Raw genomic sequence first — 19323 nt, 5'->3', positions numbered from 1 at the left:
AAATAAATAGGGGAGAAGAAAAAGGGGGGGAAGGAAAAAAAGGAAGGGGGCAGGAAACAAGGAGCAGAGGGTACAAAAATATCAAAGGGAAAAACAAGTAGGCAGAACTGGTAACCTATAAGCACCTAAAGATTGAATAGTTAAAAGAACCAGATAAGGATCATAGGATAGTAATTAGATAGGAAGGGTACTAATGCAAGAATCTACACAGACAAAGAGCTGTTGGTACCTTCATTGAATGTTAGGCTGATAATGTCCCAGCCATCCGTTATCTCGATTGAGGAGGCCATCAGTGTGAGAACTGAATTTGTGGATGAATTGTAATTCCAATGCCTCTCTGTGTATTTGGCTTGTAGAATTGGTTTGTGACAAGACAGCCACCTGGAGATCTTTTAAAGAGTGATTAGGTAGATTGAAGTGTTCTCCAACAGGTTTCTATATGTTCCCTTTACGTATATCTGATGTATATCTTTCCCGAAGGGACTGTCCAGTTTATCCAGTACAGGCAGTCCCCGGGTTACGTACAAGATAGGGACTGTAGGTTTGTTCTTAAGTTGAATTTGTATGTAAGTCGGAACTGGTACATATTGTAGGGGAAACTCTAGCCAAACATTTTTTTTAGTTTTGGATAGCATAGGGAAAGGTTAACTCCCCTCTAATGTTTGTTTTGCTGTCTGTTCCCCTGTTCAGAAGATTTCACATCTATTTCTGTCCCTGTGACAAACTCAGGACTAAAGGAGTAACTCATCAAATACCAAACAGCTCTGCACCATGCTTTGAGCTAATAGCTTTATTTCCACACACCACCCAGGGTTCTAGGAGGAGGGTCCTTTTTTTGCTAACACAATGAGGCCAGCACTTTGTTTGTTTTGGTGGAGTCTTTGTTTGCTCAGGGAGCCCAGCATGTATAGGGGGAGGAGGGGCAGAGAGGCTGCTTTTGTCTGCTGTTGGGCAGCCTGTTGCTCAGGGGAGGGGGCAGCCTATTGCTGGCAGGGGGGAGGGGGGAGGCGTGCAGGATGCGAGGCCGCGGGGGGGGGGGGGCAGCGGGCGTGGGGGGGCACTTTTCCTCTGCCCAGCAGCTCTGCGGGATCCCTGTCCCTGTGGCCAGCTGCTGCAGGCAGAGGCCAGTTGGTGCCGGCTGAAGAGGAGGAGAAGGTGGATTCTAGGACCCAGGTGAGCGAGCCCCGGGACGCTGCTGCGCTCCCGGAGCCCGGCATGTATAGAGGGGAGGAGGGGCAGAGAGGCTGCTTTTGTCTGTTCTGCAGCCTGTTGCTCAGGGGAGGGGGCAGCCTGTTGCTGGCAGGGGGGGTAGGGAGGGGGCAGCGGGCGTGGGGAGGCACTTTTCCTCTGCCCGGCAGCTCTGCGGGACCCCAGTCGGAGCCGGCCCGAGGAGGAGGAGGATCCTAGGACCCAGGTGAGCGAGCCCCGGGAATGCTGCTGCGCATGTGCGGGAGTTGCCTCACCCCGTTCGTATCTAGGGATCCGACGTAAGTCGGATCCACGTAAGTCGGGGACTGCCTGTATATAGAGCAGTGAGGCATTTCCAGCATTTGATGGCATAGATCAAATTACTGGATGTGCAGTTAAATGAGCCTTTGATTTGGTAGCTTATGTTGTTGGCTGCAGTGATGAATTCACTTGTATAGATATGTGGGCAGAGTTGGCACCATGGCTGATTGCAGGGCTGGGTTCCTGGATGCTTATGATGTGGTTGTGTAGCATGGTGACCAGAAAGAATTTGTTTCTGATTGGGGGGTTGTCTGTAAGCGAGAACAGGCTTTTCCCCCAAGGCCTCAGAGTGAGGAATCATTTTCTAAGGTGGGTTGCAGATTGTGTATAATGCGTTGGAGGGGTTTGAGTTGTGGAGTGTAGGTAATGACAAGTGGAATTTTGTTATTTTCTCTTTTGGGTATGTCTTGAAGTAGTTCATGTCTGGGTACTTTTTTGGCTCTGTCAATCTGTTTTTTCACTTCTCCAGGTGGGTGAAATACTCTATAAAGATCCTGTAGGTGTTTGTCTCTGTCTGTGGGATCGGAGCCAATCCAGTTGTATCTTAGGGTTTGGCTGTATGCAGTAGATTGAGAAATGTGTCTGGGATGGAAGCTGGAGGCATGAAGGTAAGTGTAGTGGCTGATGGGTTTTCAGTATAGGGTTGTGGAAATGTGTCCATTATTTAACTGTACTTTAGTATCCAGGAAGTGAATTTATCGTGTGGACTAGTGCAGGCTGAGGTTGATGGTGGGGTGGAAGTTGTTGAAGTCTTTGTGAAATTCTTCAAGAGTCTCTTTTCCGTGGGTCCATATGATTAAGATGTCATTGATGTAGCGTAAGTAAAGTAAGAGTGTTAGGGGGCGAGGGCTTGAGGAAATGTTGTTCAAGGTCAGCCATAAAGATGTTGGCATATTGTTGTGCTGTGCGGGTGCCCATGGCTGTGCCGCTGACGTGGAGATACAAATTGTCTCTGAATCGGAAGTAGTTGTGGATGAGGACAGTCACAGAGCTCTGTTATCAGGTGTGCAGTGCTGTTATCGAGGATGGTGTTCCTGATGGCCTGTAATCCATCTTCATGTGGAATGTTGCTGTAAAGGGCTTATACATCCATAGTGGCCAGGATGGTATTTTCAGGTAGATTACTGATGTTTTGAAGTTTCCTCAGGAAGTCAGTGGTGTCACAGAGGTAGCTAGGAGTGCTGGTAGCATAGGGTCTGAGGAAGGAGTCGATATAGCCAGATAATCCTGTTATGAGTGTACCAATGCTTGAGATGATAGACTGTCGGGGATTTCCAGGTTTGTTTCCAGGTTTCCAGCTTTGTTTGTGAAAACAAACCTGGAAATCTCGGCCCATCATCTCAAGCTTTGGCACCCTTGTTTCCCACCTCCTTCCTTTTTTTCCCCTCCCTCCCCCCTTCCCTCTCCCCTACTTATTTTGGGTCTGCACATCCTAACCTCAATACTCCAGTCATCTGAAGAAGTGGGCTGTGCTCATGAAAGCTCATGATACCATCCATATGTTTTGTTAGTCTATAAAGTGCTACCAGACCATTTGTTGTTTTTAAATTTATCCTGTACAGACTAACTCAGCTACCCCCTGAAACTTCCAACCATAATTTAGTTAATCACAGACCCTGTTATTATTTCCCTGGGCTTTTCCCTACCTCACTTTTCTATCCCCGGGTTCATTTCTGGATCTGTCAACTTGAACATCCTTTGCTTCCAGTGGCTACTCCACCCCTCTAGCTTCTTTCCTGACTCTGTAGTTCAGAACAAGATCCCTGGGTTACTAGCACTCCTTGGGGTTCCTGGCCAATTCCTTTTCTCTCTCAGGAGTAACCACAGAGCTTGTCCCTGCCCTGCTTTTTGCTCTCAACTTTCGGGCTTTGTACAAGCCCAACTTGCGCCTGCTCAGCTGCGCTTCAGTTAGACTTTATCTGGCTCTGGCTTTCTTCCATTTGAAGCATATAAATTTAGTTGGCCTTTTTTAATCTGCTCAGTCTTTGTGTGAGGTGGATAGCCAGGGTGGCCAGCAGAATGGCCAGGCCCCTGGGCAAGATGTGGGGAGTGGGAGCTCTGTGCTCTCTTGGAAGGATTGAGGCCTCAGGCAGAAGGAGCAGGGCTTGGGGCTAGTCTCCCCTCACCAGCCCTTCAGCACCACCTGGACTGCGCCACCCAGGGCTCTGGTAGCGATTTAAAGGGCCCAGGGTGCTGGCTGTCCCTGTAGCCACAGTAGCAGCATCAGTGGCCCAGAGCCCTTGGCTCTTTTGAATCACCAGGCCCTGGGACAGTTGCCCCCTTTGTCTCCACTGTTGGCAGGCCTGTGGATACCCCATCATAGCTGCCCACATTAGGTGAGGCAGGGAACTATTTATAGGTAACAATGCATCATAATTTTTGGGCATGTGTATACTTACTGGAAAATCAACACTCTGGATGTTGATTTTCTGGTGTTTGATTTAGTAGGTCTAGTATAGACCCATAAAACAAAAGCTGAGGGCAACTCCCACTGGTGTCCAGTACCTCTCCTTTTGCAAAGAGTAAGGGAAGCCGACGGGAACATTTGCTCCCATTGGCCTCCCACAGTGTGGACACTGCCAAGGCTTGGCTTAAGGTAAGGTGATTCCAGCTGCGCATTTTATGCATTTTATGTAGCTGGAGTTGTGTATCTTAAGCCAGTCTTGGTCTAGTGTAGACAAAGCCTGTATGTCGTAAACCTCAGTAGTGAAATCATGGGTCCATTGATGTTAATGACATGTTGTCATTGACTATATAGGGCTAGAATTTTACCACTGAATAACAGAAGACCCTGTTACCTAAGAACTCCTCTCTCACTGTAAGTCCCCTTGCAGCAAGATTAAATATATTGTAGACACATCATTAATGTTTACTTCACTTCAAAGGATATCACTCATGTTAGTCCTAGAGCATATCACTCATGTTAGTTCCAAATTTCACACTCATTCGATGTCCCATCATTGTGACTTTTGAAACTTTTTTACATCGCAAATATAAATGCATGGAGCTGAGATTACAGGAAGAGTTATTTATGCTGAACAAAGGAATGCCACCACAATTTAACTTCCCTGCATGAATAATATTTTTGTGTCTTAGGTTTGTCTTGGGTCTTTGCCATGCATGCCCCTTTACATGTGAAGAAGTATGACTGGAGGATATTCTTGTTGTCTGTTCCAAAGGCCAAACCTGACAACAGTGGGGCTCTTATGCAACTCACTCCTTTGGTGATGTGCCAGACCCCTGTTAGGGAGCCTTCATTCAGGTCTTGATGGAAACCATGTTTACTTAATCAGGCTTTCAGTGAACTATATATTTGTTTGAAAGAGCGAAGGCAATTTTGTTACAGATGTTTTCTGGTCCTGACAATGGTGATTGTAATTTTTAGCTACACATTTTAGGTTGGCTTAGTATTTGATTTCCATGATTTAATATTTTTGTAAAGATCCCAGATGCTTGGCAGTGGCGCTTAAGATTCCTTCAACATTCTTAAATATTTGGCATTTTGTAATGCATGGATAATAGACTATAACTCATCTGGTTTTATCCAATACTCATGTTATTACAATCTTCACCAAACAATGTCCTCCCTTTTATAATATATATATTCTATTTAATTAAAAGAGGACATGGGAGATGGGTTGGAAATGGGGGGGACTATGGCCTATAACGGCAAGAAGAAAGGAGGGTCAGGGCACAACAGGGAGGCAAGATCAAATCAGTATCTTAGATGCCTATATACAAATGTGAGAAGTATGGGTAATAAGCAGGAAGAACTGGAATTGCTAACAAATAAATACAACTATGATATCATTGGTATTACAGAAACCTGGTGGGATGGGACGCATGATTGGAATGTTGTTATGGAAGGGTACGGCTTGCTCAGAAAGGACAGACAGGGAAAAAAGGGAGGAGGGGTTGCCTTGTATATTAAAAATGTACACACTTGGACTGAAGTGGAGATGAACGTAGGAGATAGCTGTGTAGAGAGTCTCTGGGTTAAGCTAAAAGGGGTAAAAAACGAGGGTGATATCATGCTAGGAGTCTACTACAGGCCACCTAGCCAGGTGGAAGAGGTGGATGAGGCCTTTTTTAAACAATTAACAAAACTATCCAAAGCCCAAGATTTGGTGGTGATGGGGGACTTCAACTATCCAGACATTTGTTGGGAAACTAACACAGCAAGGCACAGGCTATCCAATAAGTTTCTGGACTGCATTGGAGACAACTTTCTGATTCAGAAGGTTGAAAAAGCTACCAGAGGAGAAGCTGTTCTGGATTTGGTTTTAACAAATAGGGAGGAACTAGTTGAGAACTTGAAAGTGGAAGACAGTATAGGGGACAGTGATCACGAAATAATAGAGTTCATGATCTTAAGGAAAGGTAGAAGGGAGACCAGCACAATTGAGGTAATGGATTTCAGGAAGGCAGATTTTGATAAGCTCAGAGAACTTGTAGGTAAGGTCCCATGGGAAGCAAGACTGAAGGGAAAAACAACTGAGGAGAGTTGGAAGTATTTCAAAGGGACGTTGTTAAGGGCCCAAAAGCAAACAATTCCGCTGTGTAGGAAAGATAGAAAATATGGCAAAAGACCAGCTTGGCTTAACAAGGAGATCTTGCACGATCTCAAAATAAAAAAGGAGTCATATAAAAAATGGAAACTAGGACAACTAACAAAGGATGAATATAGGCAAGCAACACGGGAATGCAGGGGCAAGATTAGAAAGGCAAAGGCACAAAATGAGATCAAACTAGCTACAGGCATAAAGGGAAACAAAAAGACCTTTTATAAATACATTAAAAGCAAGAGGAAGACCAAGGACAGGGTAGGCCCACTGCTCAGTGAGGAGGGAGAAACAGTAACAGGAAACTTGGAAATGGCGGAGATGCTCAATGACTTCTTTGTTTCGGTCTTCACCGAGAAGTCTGGAGGTGTGCCTAACGTAGTGAATACAAGCAGAGAGAGGGTAAGTTTAGAAGATAGGATACACAAAGAACAAGTTAAAAATCACTTAGGAAAGTTAGATGTCAGCAAGTCACCAGGTCCTGATGAAATGCATCCCAGGATACTCAAGGAGCTGATAGAGGAGGTATCTGAGCTTTTAGCTATGATCTTTGAAAAATCATGGAAGACAGGGGAGATACCAGAAGACTGGAAAAGGGCAAATATTGTGCCCATAAAAAGGGGAATAAGAACAACCCAGGAAACTACAGACCGGTCAGTTTAACGTCTGTCCCAGGGAAGATAATGGAGCAGGTAATTAAGGAAATCATATGCAAACACTTGGAAGGTAATAAAGTTATAGGGAATAGCCAGCATGGGTTTGTGAAGAACAAGTCATGCCAAACTAATCTGATAGCTTTCTTTGATAGGATAACGAGCCTTGTGGATAAGGGAGAAGCGGTGGATGCCATATACCTAGACTTTAGTAAGGCATTTGATACGGTCTCGCATGATATTCTTATTGATAAACTAGGCAAATCTAACTTAGATAGGGCCACGATAAGGTGGGTGCATAATTGGCTGGATAACCGTAGTCAGAGAGTTGTTGTTAACGGTGCTAAATCCTGCTGGAAAGGGATAACAAGTGGAGTTCCTCAAGGGTCTGTTTTGGGACCCGTACTGTTCAATATCTTCATCAATGATGTAGATATTGGGATAGAGAGTACACTTATTAAGTTTGCAGATGATACCAAACTGGGTGGGGTTGCGACTTCTTTGGAGGATAGGGACATAATTCAAAATGACCTTAGCAAGTTAGAGAAATGGTCAGAGGTCAACAGGATGAAGTTTAATAAAGAGAAATGCAAAGTGCTCCACTTAGGAAGGAACAATCAGTTCTATACATACAAAATGGGAAGCGACTGTCTAGGAAGGAGCATGGCGGAAAGGGATCTAGGGGTCATAGTGGACCACAAGTTGCATATGAGTCAACAGTGTGATGCTGTTGCAAAAAAAGCAAATATGATTCTAGGTTGTATCAACAGGTGTGTTGTAAGCAAAACTCGTGAAGTCATTCTGCTGCTCTACTCTGCACTAGTTAGGCCTCAGCTGAAGTACTATGTCCAGTTCTGGGCACCACATTTCAAGAAAGATGTGGAGAAATTGGAAAGGGTACAGAGAAGAGTGACAAGAATGATTAAAGGTCTAGAGAACATGACCTATGAAGCCAGGCTTCATGAACTGGGCTTGTTTAGTTTGGAAAAAAGAAGATTAAGGGGGGACATGATAGCGGTTTTCAAATATCTAAAAGGGCGTCACAAGGAGGAAGGAGAAAATTTGTTCCTCTTGGTTTCTGAGGACAGGACAAGGAGTAATGGGCTTAAAGTGCAGCAAGGGAGGTTTAGATTGGACATTAGGAAAAAATTCCTAACTGTCAGGGTGGTCAAATATTGGAATAAATTGCCAAGGGAGGTGGTGGAATCTCCCTCTCTGGAGATATTTAAGAACAGGTTAGATAGATATCTGTCAGGGATGGTGTAGACAGAGCTTGGTCCTGCCTTGAGGGCGGGGGGCTGGACTCGATGACCTCTCGAGGTCCCTTCCAGTCCTATGATTCTATGATTCTATAATGGAAGATGAATTTTTGAAAGTCCTGTACAATTATGGAAGTTTTTAAAAAGAAAATTAGTTAATACACAAGGCCCCGTAGATAGAACACTATACTGGGACTCTGGCGATTTGGGTTCTGGTCCTAGTTCTGCCACTAGCCTTCTCAGTGACCTTGGGCACTTTATCTCGCTGTGCTTCAGTTTCCCATCTGTAACTTAAACTTCTTCTTTCAGTCATGTGCCTAAGGGTACATGGGTTAATCCCCCTCAGTTCCTTCTCAACTGCCTCTGGCAAGAGAGGGAGCTATTCACAACCCATTAGGACCATTGCTTTTGATTTTGCATTTTTATAGTTAGTTAGCCTATTAGTATTTAGTCATAGTTGTTGATTTTTTTCTCTCTCTTTTTATATTTTCTCCTTAAAAAAAATAAATTTTGTTTTTTTTCTTGCTTTTTTCCTTACTGGGGAACCTGCCCCCATTCATCAGGCTTCAAGAAGGGCTCCTGTTGCAGACAAGCACTTCCAGTGCATGCACTGCCTTGGGGGAAAGCTACATGCAACAAAAGTGTGGTGTTTGCCAGCATCTCTGGCTCAGGTCCCATAAGGATAGAGAGCCCAGACGATCATCTTCATGGGGGCAGCTCTCCAACTCTCTTTGGACCTGCACCAAAAGTCATTTGGCAGACATGATATACAAAGGCTCTTAGTTGAAAAAACAATGCACTGACCCTGCTCGTGAATTGTAAAAGAGTGTGGAAAATCCCAACAGTGAGCCCCTAGATATCTGCTGACAATCTCTGGTGTGCATGATGTCCTCGGTCCCATTTACACTGTGACAGTCTCAGCCCAGGTATCATTGACAAGCTAATGTATCCGATGGGCAAGGCCACCAAGTCAGCAGCACCCAGGGACAGGAGTAAGCACTCTACTGAGAAGGCATAATCTTTGTGCATTAGCTAGGAACTACCTATAGCATGCACATTCGTCACTCCACGTGCTCAGTTGTTCATGAAGCATCTGCAGATGTGTCTCAAATCTGCCTACTCCCCAAAGAAGGTCACACTAAGCAAATCAGTGTTCACTCACACAATGATGTATAGATTCCTTAAGAGCAAGGGAAACTTCTTCACACATGTGAGACCACACACTTCAACCTGGGTTCTTAATCTAGTTCTGAGAGCCTTGAAAAGACCACCCTTTGAGCTATAGCAACTTGTCTCACACACCTGTCCATGAAGACAGTATTTTTGGTTGCCAGTACCTCCGCTAGAAGAATAGGAGTAATAGCAATCCTGATGGCACATCTGCCCTTCACAGCCCATCTTTCATATGAATCAACTAATTCCTCTTAGGCCCCTGCCCATGCTTTTTCAGAATACTATGTGATCACCGGGACTCAGTCCAATGCCATCTTCAGCTGCACAGTACTGTCTTCAATAGTAAGCTCCACTCTGAAGCCCCAGTCCTCCATGGATACTGCTGTGAAGTCACTTACATAGAAGCACCCATAGGGACACTACTTGAAAAGAAGAGGAAGTTACCTTTTGTAGTAATGATGATTCTTTGAGAGGTGTATCCCTATAAATGCTCCACAGCCCATCCTTCTTTCCTCTATTGCAGAGTTCTCGATAGGGAGCTCTGTAGTAGAGGAGGAACTAAGGATGGTTTGCACATTTGGTGCTACATAGTATGGGAAAGTGCATGTGTAGGCTCTACAGACACTACTACCTACAATCTCTAATTAGAGGCTCAGAGATGCACATATACCTACAATTGACACACATCTCAAAAAATCATAGTTACTGCTCTAGATAACTTCTTATCGTCTTTGTAAAGCAATTTGAGATCTATGGATGAAAGGTTCTGAATTAGAGCTAACTACAGGCAGTCCCTGGGTTACGTACAAGATAGGGACTATAGGTTTGTTCTTAAGTTGAATTTGTGTGTAAGACGGAACTGGCTCCAGATTCAGCTGCTGCTGAAACTGATCAGCGGCTGACTACAGGAAGCCCTAGGCAGAGTTGCTCTGCCCCCGGCTTCCTGGAATCAGCTGCTGATCAGTTTCAACAGCGGCTGAATCTGGACTCCTGGGACAGAACAGCTGGGGCACTGCCGGGTAGGTCCCCGCAGGACCAACCCAGCAGCACCCCAGCTGCTCTACCCCAGGCGTCCTGCAACAAAAGCCTTGTCTGCTGGGGGGGGGGGGGGGCGCACTAGCTGCATCCCCTCCCCCTCTAGCAGACCAGGGAGACCCGAGCAAAGCCGCGGAGGCGCAGAGGTCCGGGGCAAAGGAGCAAAGCCGCACGGGCAGCGGGGTCTGCCGCCTGTGCGGCTTTGCTTGGGTCTCCCTGCTGTGCTGGGGAGTCCCCCCCCAGCACACCAGGGAGACCCAGAGCAGCTTTTCTCGCCCCGGAGGACGCGCTCGTGGGACCGCTGCGCTCTGGGCGGTCCTGCCGCCCGCGAGCTCCGGGACGAGAAAAGCCCCGTTCGTAAGTGCGGATCCGACATAAGTCGGATCCGCGTAAGTCAGGGACTGCCTGTACTTCCTATTAGCTGTAAGTTTGCTTTGGAATCATGAAATCCTGAAGACTTCACTCAAGTTTTACTCCGAGTGAATTCAATGTGTATTTTGTGTAGGTAACATTTCTGGATTTGACCCATGAAAATTAAGGATGGAAAAGATAGTTTTGTGGTCAGGAAAAGCTAAATAAGGTCCGAGCCATGTGTATTTCCCATTGAGATGGGTGTTCCAGGTGCTAAGTACTTCTTGGATCTGATTCATCGCCTCCCATGATAAAACCCATTGAAAGAGGCTTTCTGGGAGATAATCTCAGTGATGATAGTTTTTCAACAATTCTATTACATCTAGCTGGGGTAGAAATTCTCTATCCTGCAGAAAAGGGAGCCTGTCTTCAAACTGTGTGGAGGCTCAGGGATCCATGCTGAAGTCCTGCACTGTTGCATTTGTTCTCATCCTTAGTAGTCATGCTGTGCACTTTCCAGCTCCCTGTTGCCATGAGAGTAGTTGTCTGAGGTCGTGTTGAGGTACCTTAAAAAGGGGGTAGTCACACACGTGGAAAGGCCTCTTGTTGTGAGGATCTTGGGGACACTGATGCAGAGCAAAATTCATCTGTTTGCTTGTTTCCAGTGCAGAATTGTTCTCTGCAGTGTACTCTTGAGTGATTTAGTAGAACCCTGGAAATTTTACATGGGAAAGATCTGAGCGGCAGGGGGATTGAAAATACAAGTTGTCTGAGTCTTACAAATACGATTATCAAGCTATTTCCCAGGTTTTTTAATAAATTTTCTCTCACTGCCACTGAACTGTAATGGGTATGTGACACCAGTAAGCGGGTTAATTTTTGAAATTGGGAGTTATGCCACTGACTTCAGTGGGACAAAACCATTGATTTCAAAGGAATTATTCACAGAGTCAAATACTACTCAGGTTGAGTGAAGTTGACAGAATCTGGCTTGTAATGCCTTTTAATTGCATTCTAACACTTCTAAATGTAAGGGTTTTTTTTAAATAAAAACAGAACCATCTGATCAGGTCTAGTTCTGATCAGGTTTTGTTCTTTCTTTAGCTAGACTAGTAAAACTCAGAAGGGCATTTGGCCTGACTTGTTTTTTTATTGAAATTTGCCATAGTGCGAGATACATAATCTCAGAATAGATTACATGAATTGCTGTCACAATCCAAGATTCTTTTTGGAAAATGTAATTATGACAGTGTTTAGAAAGGACATCTTTTTAAACAGTCCTTACCTTTTTGTTTGACCAGATTTGGATTTAAAGCCACAGGTAAAATTGCCTGGCATCAATTTTTACAGAAGTTTCAGAACCCTGTGATATATGAAAATAGACAGATAATTCCTATAAGAAAAAACCACAGGTAAGTAGGAGATTTTTGTTGTTGTTGTTGTTCAAGGTGAATTTGAACTTGATGGAAAATTATGTTTAGTGAAATAATTGTTGATTACATTTACTTCAAGTAATATTCATCTTATCTATATAAATGTCTAAGTATATTTTTGAATCCTACTAAGTTCTTGGACTTAATAAGTTTATATTTTCTCCCTACACTGAAGAGTAAGAAGATGAGAGATGAGAACCTTATGTCCACCATGTTTTCCTGTTGTAGGGTAAACCCAATCAGAGTAATGGATGAAGCTTTCTCAAGTGACAGGGTTTTTCTAAAGCTGCGCAGACACATCCAAAGTGCATATCCATCTCTGAAGCAGGCATTTCTCATGATTGATACAGTAAGAGACTTTATTTTTTACCCTTACAATGCTGAGACTCTGTGCATGAGTTAACACATTCACAGACTGATGGAGTTTTTAACCTCTTGAGCTACCCAGCAACCTCTTGACAAGTACCCAACAACCTCTCAGATCCTAACCCTCCTGCCAAGCAAGTCTTTCCTTTCATCTGGTTTCTTCACCCTTTCCCAAACATCTTGTCCCATCCCCAAAATCGCTTTGAGGTACTGCTGCCTTCTCTTGCCTTCTGTCCTCCACCCTAGTACAAATGTCATGGCTACTTACATTCATAGTAAGTGCTGAAACAAATGTGCTTTATCCAGACTCAAGACATGACCCAACTGTCATTTCCCTCTTGCTACCTCAGATCAGCAGAGACTGCCCTCCCATGTGACTCCTTCCTGCTCCCACCCCAACTTTGTCCTAGGTTCTGTCTCCACTCCACTCCTTCCCCAAAATCCCTGCCCCAGTGAGCGTGGGGAACAGTTTCATCCCTTCCCCTAAGCCACCTCCCTTGAGTGATGTGGCTGGGAGCCAGGAGAGTAGAGTGGGCTTGAGTTGCTCCACTTCCTACTGTTGATGAGTGTGGGGGACCCAACTCCTGCTGCTGGCACCAGGCCCCCTGCTAATCTCCTGGGTCACGTAGTTAGGGAGAGGTGGATTGGGAGAGGTGCAGTTCTATAAGGACAGCTCTGTTCTTTATGTTATCTGCTGACCTCTTGTCCCTCTCCCCCCCACGGTATTAGGGGCATGTGACCCTTCATCACCCTTTCCTCAACATGTCACCCCTGTCTCTGGTCAAGAGTCTGACTTTGCCTCTCCCAAGTAGCACAGCTGTGAATATGCCAAGGGATGTAGGCTGTGCCAGATACAAGGGGATACCTGAGAATGAGGAAACTGGGAGGTAGATTGTGGCTCAGTCATAATCTGCTTCCTAGGCTGCTCCTGGGGGCAGCACAACAGACTTGTACTCAGGGCTCATGGCAAAGCCATGACTGAGCTCCAAATAAGACATCAGGAATGGTAACGTACACAAACATGTAGTTTGGGGGAACATTTTTAACCTACCTGGTAATGGATTTGAAAGTAGCCATCCTTTTATAAAAGAATTTCAAAACCTGATTACAAAGGGAGACAGCTGAACTGGAGTTCATTTGCAAATTCACTGCTATCAACTTAAGATCAAATAAGGATCTTAACTGGTTAATGCACTCCACTCCAATTCATATGAGGAGGGGGTTTTACCCACAAAAGCTTGTGTCCTAATAAATCTGTTAGTCTCTAAGGGTATGTCTACACTACCCCGCTAGTTCGAACTAGCGGGGTACAGTGAGCCCTCGCTACTTCGCGGTTCGACCATCGCGGATTCACGACTTCGCGGACTTTTTTCATTACATTATGTATATACGTGAATCCGCGATGGTCGAACCGCGAAGTAGCGAGGGCTCGCTGTATACATGTTAAATATGGTGTCCCTACTTCGCGGATTTTCAACTATCGCGGTCGGGTTTGGAACCTATCTACCGCGATAAACGAGGGTTCACTGTAATGTATGCATACCGAACTTGCTAATGAAGCCCGGGATTTGAATTTCCCGGGCTTCATTAGCATAAAGCCGGCGCCGCCATTTTTAAAAGCCGGCTAGTGCGAACCCCGTGCCGCGCGGCTACACGCGGCACGGGCTAGATAGTTCGAACTACGTAGCCATTCCGAACTATCTGTACTCCTCGTTCCTCGTTCCACGAGGAGTACAGATAGTTCGGAATGGCTACGTAGTTCGAACTATCTAGCCCGTGCCGCGTGTAGCCGCGCGGCACGGGGTTCGCACTAGCCGGCTTTTAAAAATGGCGGCGCCGGCTTTATGCTAATGAAGCCCGGGAAATTCAAATCCCGGGCTTCATTAGCAAGTTCGGTATGCATACATTACCCCGCTAGTTCGAACTAGCGGGGTAGTGTAGACATACCCTAAATTACCTCAGGACTTTTCATTGTTTTTGCAGATACAGACTAACATGGTATATCCCTCTGAGACATGATCTTCAAGTCTTTTTCAGAGTAACTGTTTCCCTTGATCCAGTTCCCCATCTTATATGCGTGGTCTGCATTTTTTGTTCTTACACGCATGATTTTACATTTAGCTGCATTGAAACACATTGTTTGCTTGTGCCCAGCTTATCAAGTGATTTAGATATCTATATCTCTAATTTACCACTCCCCCAATCTTTGTGTCATCTCTAAACTTATCAGTGAGTGATTTTGTTTTCTTCTGGGTCATTGGTAAAAATATTACGTAACTTAGGGCCAACAGCCAATTCCTTGCAGGGCCCTACTAGAAAAACAGTGATTCCCCATTTATATTTACATCTTAAAATATGTTAGTTAGATAATTTTTAATCAATTTAATGTGTGCCATATTCAATTCTGTATCATTCTAGTTTCTTAATCAAAATGTCATAAAATAGATATCTAATTCACTTGACAAGGTCTATTTTTCCAAACATCCATCTTGACTGGCATTAATTATATTACTCTACTTTAATTCTTCATTAATCAAGTTCCATATAGGAGGGAAATATGACATCCAGGGGGCTAAATTGTCCTCTCCCCTGTGAAAAGCCACAGATGAAAATGTTTTTATTTTATTTTTTATTTTCTTAGTATAATTCATTTTTTGATATTTGGTGATGGAAACTCTCATTATATTTATTATATTTACTCTACATAATTCTACGCTCAGTTGAGTTATATTTTATCGTGTTATTCATTTTCATCTTGTAAACTTATGTACAACTAAATTCCATAAATTGTAGTATATTTCTATTTCAGAACATTTTTAGCATGCTGCTGTTCTTTGTTAATCTCCACATAGTTTGTTAGTTTTTACTATTGATTGTCCACCACGTCCCAGTTTCTGAAAGCATTGCTAAATGCTGATTTCCACCACAGACCTTCCAGTGTTTTCATGTGGATGCATTTATTGTGTGGATACATTTAAAAATTCAATCTGGGAGCTTTCATGAGCATTACTTTTATTTGTAAAACTGGGCAAGCAGTGCAATCTGAGTGTAGTTGTTTCCTAAATAATGTTCCCTGAAAACATCAAAGCCCAAGAAAAGGCACTAAAGTGTTTTCTAGCCACCCATGAAATCTGATGGTCTATGGAAATTGTAAACCTCTCCAAGTGCTCCTGAAGTTGTTATAGGTTCAAAGGAACTATAGCTAGCTCCAAAATTACATTGTAATCCTGCAAAGATTTGTGTACACAGCTACTGTTACACACACAGGAGACATTCCATTGATTTTGATTTTGACTGTCATTGACATTAAAGATATCATAAATGTTTGTAGACCAAACTATTCTGGAAAATATTTCAAAGAAGTTTGGAAAAATTCACAAATTGAAATATGCAACTTCTCAAATTTCTCAATGGCCTTGTCCTATTATTCCCAAACTTAAGTAAATATCCCTCTGGCATGTGACCTAACATGAGAAGTAATAGACAGAATTATTGTATTTTAGCAAAATGAGGGAAGAGATCAAAGTCAGTATGATAATGTAAAGCAGGGGTGGGGAGCCTTTTTTCAGGGTTGGGGGCCACTGACCCACAGAAAAATCAGTTGGGGGCCGCACACAAGTGAGAAGCAAAAAAAGAAAAAAACAAACCCTCACTGATGTGGCCCCTGACTGAGAAGGTAAAAGACACTCCCCACATTCCCCTCACACACCAGAGCCCAGCGAGGCCTAGGTTAGCAGATTTGGTGTGCTCCAGCTTCACGGGGAGGTTGCAGAATGGCTGGCGTGCCAGCATGAGTTCCCCAATGCTGGGAGGAGCCCTGAGCCTCAGGTGCCGGATCCAAGCAAGCCAGGAGCCACATCCGCACCCCGGGCCTTAGTTTCCCCACCCTTGATATAAAGTAAGTTGAACCTCAACTATAGTAAAAAAAACCAAACAAATGGTCTGGTAACACTTTATAGACTAACGAAACATGTAGATGGTATCATGAGCTTTGGTGGGCACAGCCCACTTCTTCAGATGACTGAAGTTATGAGTTTAGGATGTGCTGGTCATCTGAAGAAGTGGGCTGTGCCCACCAAAGCTCATGATACCATCTACATGTTTCGTTAGTCTATAAAGTGCTACCAGACCATTTGTTGTTTTTTTTTCTGTAACAGACTCATTTGGCTACCCCTGAAGCTTCTCAACTATAGTATCATTATCACATCCCCATGCTATACAATATAAATAGAAAATGTGTAACTTGTAAAACATTTCTTGTTTGTGGTCTATAGTATGACATGTGTATAATGTCAGACCTGTAAGATTGACCAGGAACGCTCCATTGCATCACTCACTTTATTTACAGCAATATTTTAATCTGATTTTTTTAACAGAAACAGGAGTGCTTTTTTATGTCTAGCTCTAGAATGAATGCACTCTTAATAAAGAATTGTCAGTCGAGTCTTACCAATTCTATGGTTTTCATGTTGTACTGAACTATGTTAAAAAAAGCATTCTTGTCATTTTTGATGGAATGTCATGATATAGACAATCCATACACTCGGCTGTGTGATCGTCCCTTTAGTGGACAGATGGAATTTTTTATTACTTTGATTTGCTACAGATTGCTCTTCTTAAATTGTAGAGTCTATATTTTTGGATTGGATGCGCAAATAATAGACTGAAAAAATTAAAGCTTTCAGTCTGGTTGACACAAGCAAAATGAGCACTGGGCATATCTTCAGAAGTACTGCTGGTATTTTTTATTACAAATTTTATATAGATGATATATCACAATTCCTTTCTAATATAATTACATAAAAATTGCTCTTGCCCGTTCTGCAGTGTAAGTACACACACACACACTCTATAGGGTTGTATTTGTATGTACACACACAATCACCACAAAAGAAAGAATTCTTCTAGCAATTTACAAAAGAAGAGAGTTTAGTTTCCTACATAGCAGTAAATAGTAATAACATATGCCAGCATTACGGCCCTGATTCGCCAAAGCACTTAAGAACATGTTTAAGTCCCACAGAACTCAAGCACATGCTTATGTGCTTTATTGTACTGGTCATTAGTGAATGTGACATCAGAAAGAGAACTCTGGCTGCAGGAGGAACAGCTTCATCCTTAACATCCCAAACTGTTACACCTATAGAGATACGTACAGATTCTCAGCCAATGTAAATCAGTGTAGCACGAGTGAGCTCATTGGAGCTATGCTGTTTTATGCCAGGTGACAATCTAGCTCATAAACAAAAACACTTCATAGATTTTAGGTGTCAAAGAAATAACCGGAAAGTTCACAGATTGAAGGCTAATGTAACACATATTATTTTTTCAATATTATCAAAGCAATGACTAAAAAACTATCTTTGATCACAGTATCTGTTTAAGCTTCATGAAGAAGATGCTTCTACTTAAAATGGTATAGATTTTCATGTAAAGTAGAACTCATTTTTGTAGCTTCTGTACCAGATTCCTTAACTCATCCACTGAGGTAGATATATTATTAACTTTCTTTCCCATATGATTTAATGCATTGACAATAGTCTCTAAAGAAAATTCAGATGGCAGAAAAGCAGTTTAACAAGACCATTATCTTTTGATTACAGAACTTCAAAGTGTTTCCCAAACTAGCTGATAAAGTAAATAATTGCTCATCCTGTATATTACTACAGCCACCCTGGCTCTCTGTAGGGGACTAAAGGGAAACAGAATTTTTCTTAGGGTGAGGTTTATGAACAGCAAAATATTTGTCTAGTTCGTAGCCAAGAATGAATCACTAGAGAAACTGTTGGCCATTATTTTTTCGTTTATTGTTCCCAAGAATGTATTCTTTACATTTCTTCTTTTATCCACCAGTTTTTTAAGGGAAGCAAAGTAAAAAAATAAATAAAAGTCCAAGGAAAAATACAAAATTCTAAAATTTAATAGACTGATAAAAACAGATTAACTTGTGTTTAACACTCTCCCTCAGACCTTATGGTGATAATATGTCATGAGGTCTAAAACAAAAATCATGCCTTAACTATAACAATACATAAATATAATAGTACTTTTGTATACGCCCATCCATTGTTTATTTCATTAAATGCTTTAAAAAGTAAAGATTTATGTATGACAGAATGTGGATAAAAAACTGGTGGATGTAAAGTTTATTTATAGCCACCAGTCCTGGCTCTCAGTACAGGCAGTCCCCGAGTTACGCGGATCCGACTTATGTCGGATCCGCAGTTACGAACGGGGCTTTTCTCGCCCCGGAGGATGGGAGCGGCGGGACGCCCAGATGCGCCGCGGTCCGCCGCCCCCGTCCTCCGGGGCGAGAAAAGCTGCTCCCCGTCTCCCTGGTCTGCTGGGGGAGGGGTGCAGCTAGTGCCCCCCCCCCCAGCAGACCAGGCTTTTCTTGCTTACCCCTGGGGTAGAGCAGCTGGGGGCTGCCGGGTTGGTCCCGCAGCACCGCTCCGGACCAACCCGGCAGCACCCCAGCTGCTCTGCCCCAGGTGTCCTGATTCAGCCGCTGCTGGTCAGTTTCAGCAGCGGCTGAATCAGGACGCCTGGGGCAGAGCAGCTGGGGTGCTGCTGGGTTGCTCCAGTAGCGCCGAGGAGTCGCGCTACTGGAGCAACCGAGCAGCACCCCAGCTGCTCTGCCCCAGGCGTCCCCAAGTCAGCCGCTGCTGAAACTGACCAGCGGCTGACTACAGGAAGCCCGAACCAGAGTTGCTCTGCCCCAGGCTTCCTGGAATCAGCCGCTGATCAGTTTCAGCAGCAGCTGACTTGGGGACGCCTGGGTTTCTTAAGTTGAATCTGTATGTAAGTCAGAACTGGCATCCAGATTCAGCCGCGGTTGAAACTGATCAGTTTCAGCAGCAGCTGACGCCAGTTCCAACATACATACAGATTCAACTTAAGAAACCCAGGCGTCCCCAAGTCAGCTGCTGCTGAAACTGTGCTCTCAATACATCTGTTTTACCCCGAAGTGTCTTCTAAAAGC

The 19323-nt window shown here is 43.8% G+C and overlaps 1 protein-coding gene across 3 annotated transcripts in view; it reads left to right on the top strand.

Moving 5' to 3' along the window:
* EFCAB6 (EF-hand calcium binding domain 6) overlaps window positions 1-19323 on the top strand; it is a 162179-nt gene that overhangs the window by 59339 nt on the left and 83517 nt on the right. For all 3 annotated transcript variants that reach the window (XM_025187059.3, XM_075899542.2, XM_075899562.2), the window contains 2 exons: window positions 11844-11954; window positions 12204-12324. In XM_025187059.3, coding sequence (XP_025042844.3) covers window positions 11844-11954; window positions 12204-12324 — 232 coding nt within the window. The remainder of the gene's footprint in view (window positions 1-11843; window positions 11955-12203; window positions 12325-19323) is intronic.

Source organism: Pelodiscus sinensis, chromosome 1, assembly GCF_052426305.1.
Source record: "Pelodiscus sinensis isolate ZL-2025 chromosome 1, ASM5242630v1, whole genome shotgun sequence".
Lineage (NCBI taxonomy): Eukaryota > Metazoa > Chordata > Testudines > Trionychidae > Pelodiscus > Pelodiscus sinensis.
Note: the sequence above shows the minus strand (reverse complement) of the source record. Positions and strands in the feature narration are given on the sequence as shown.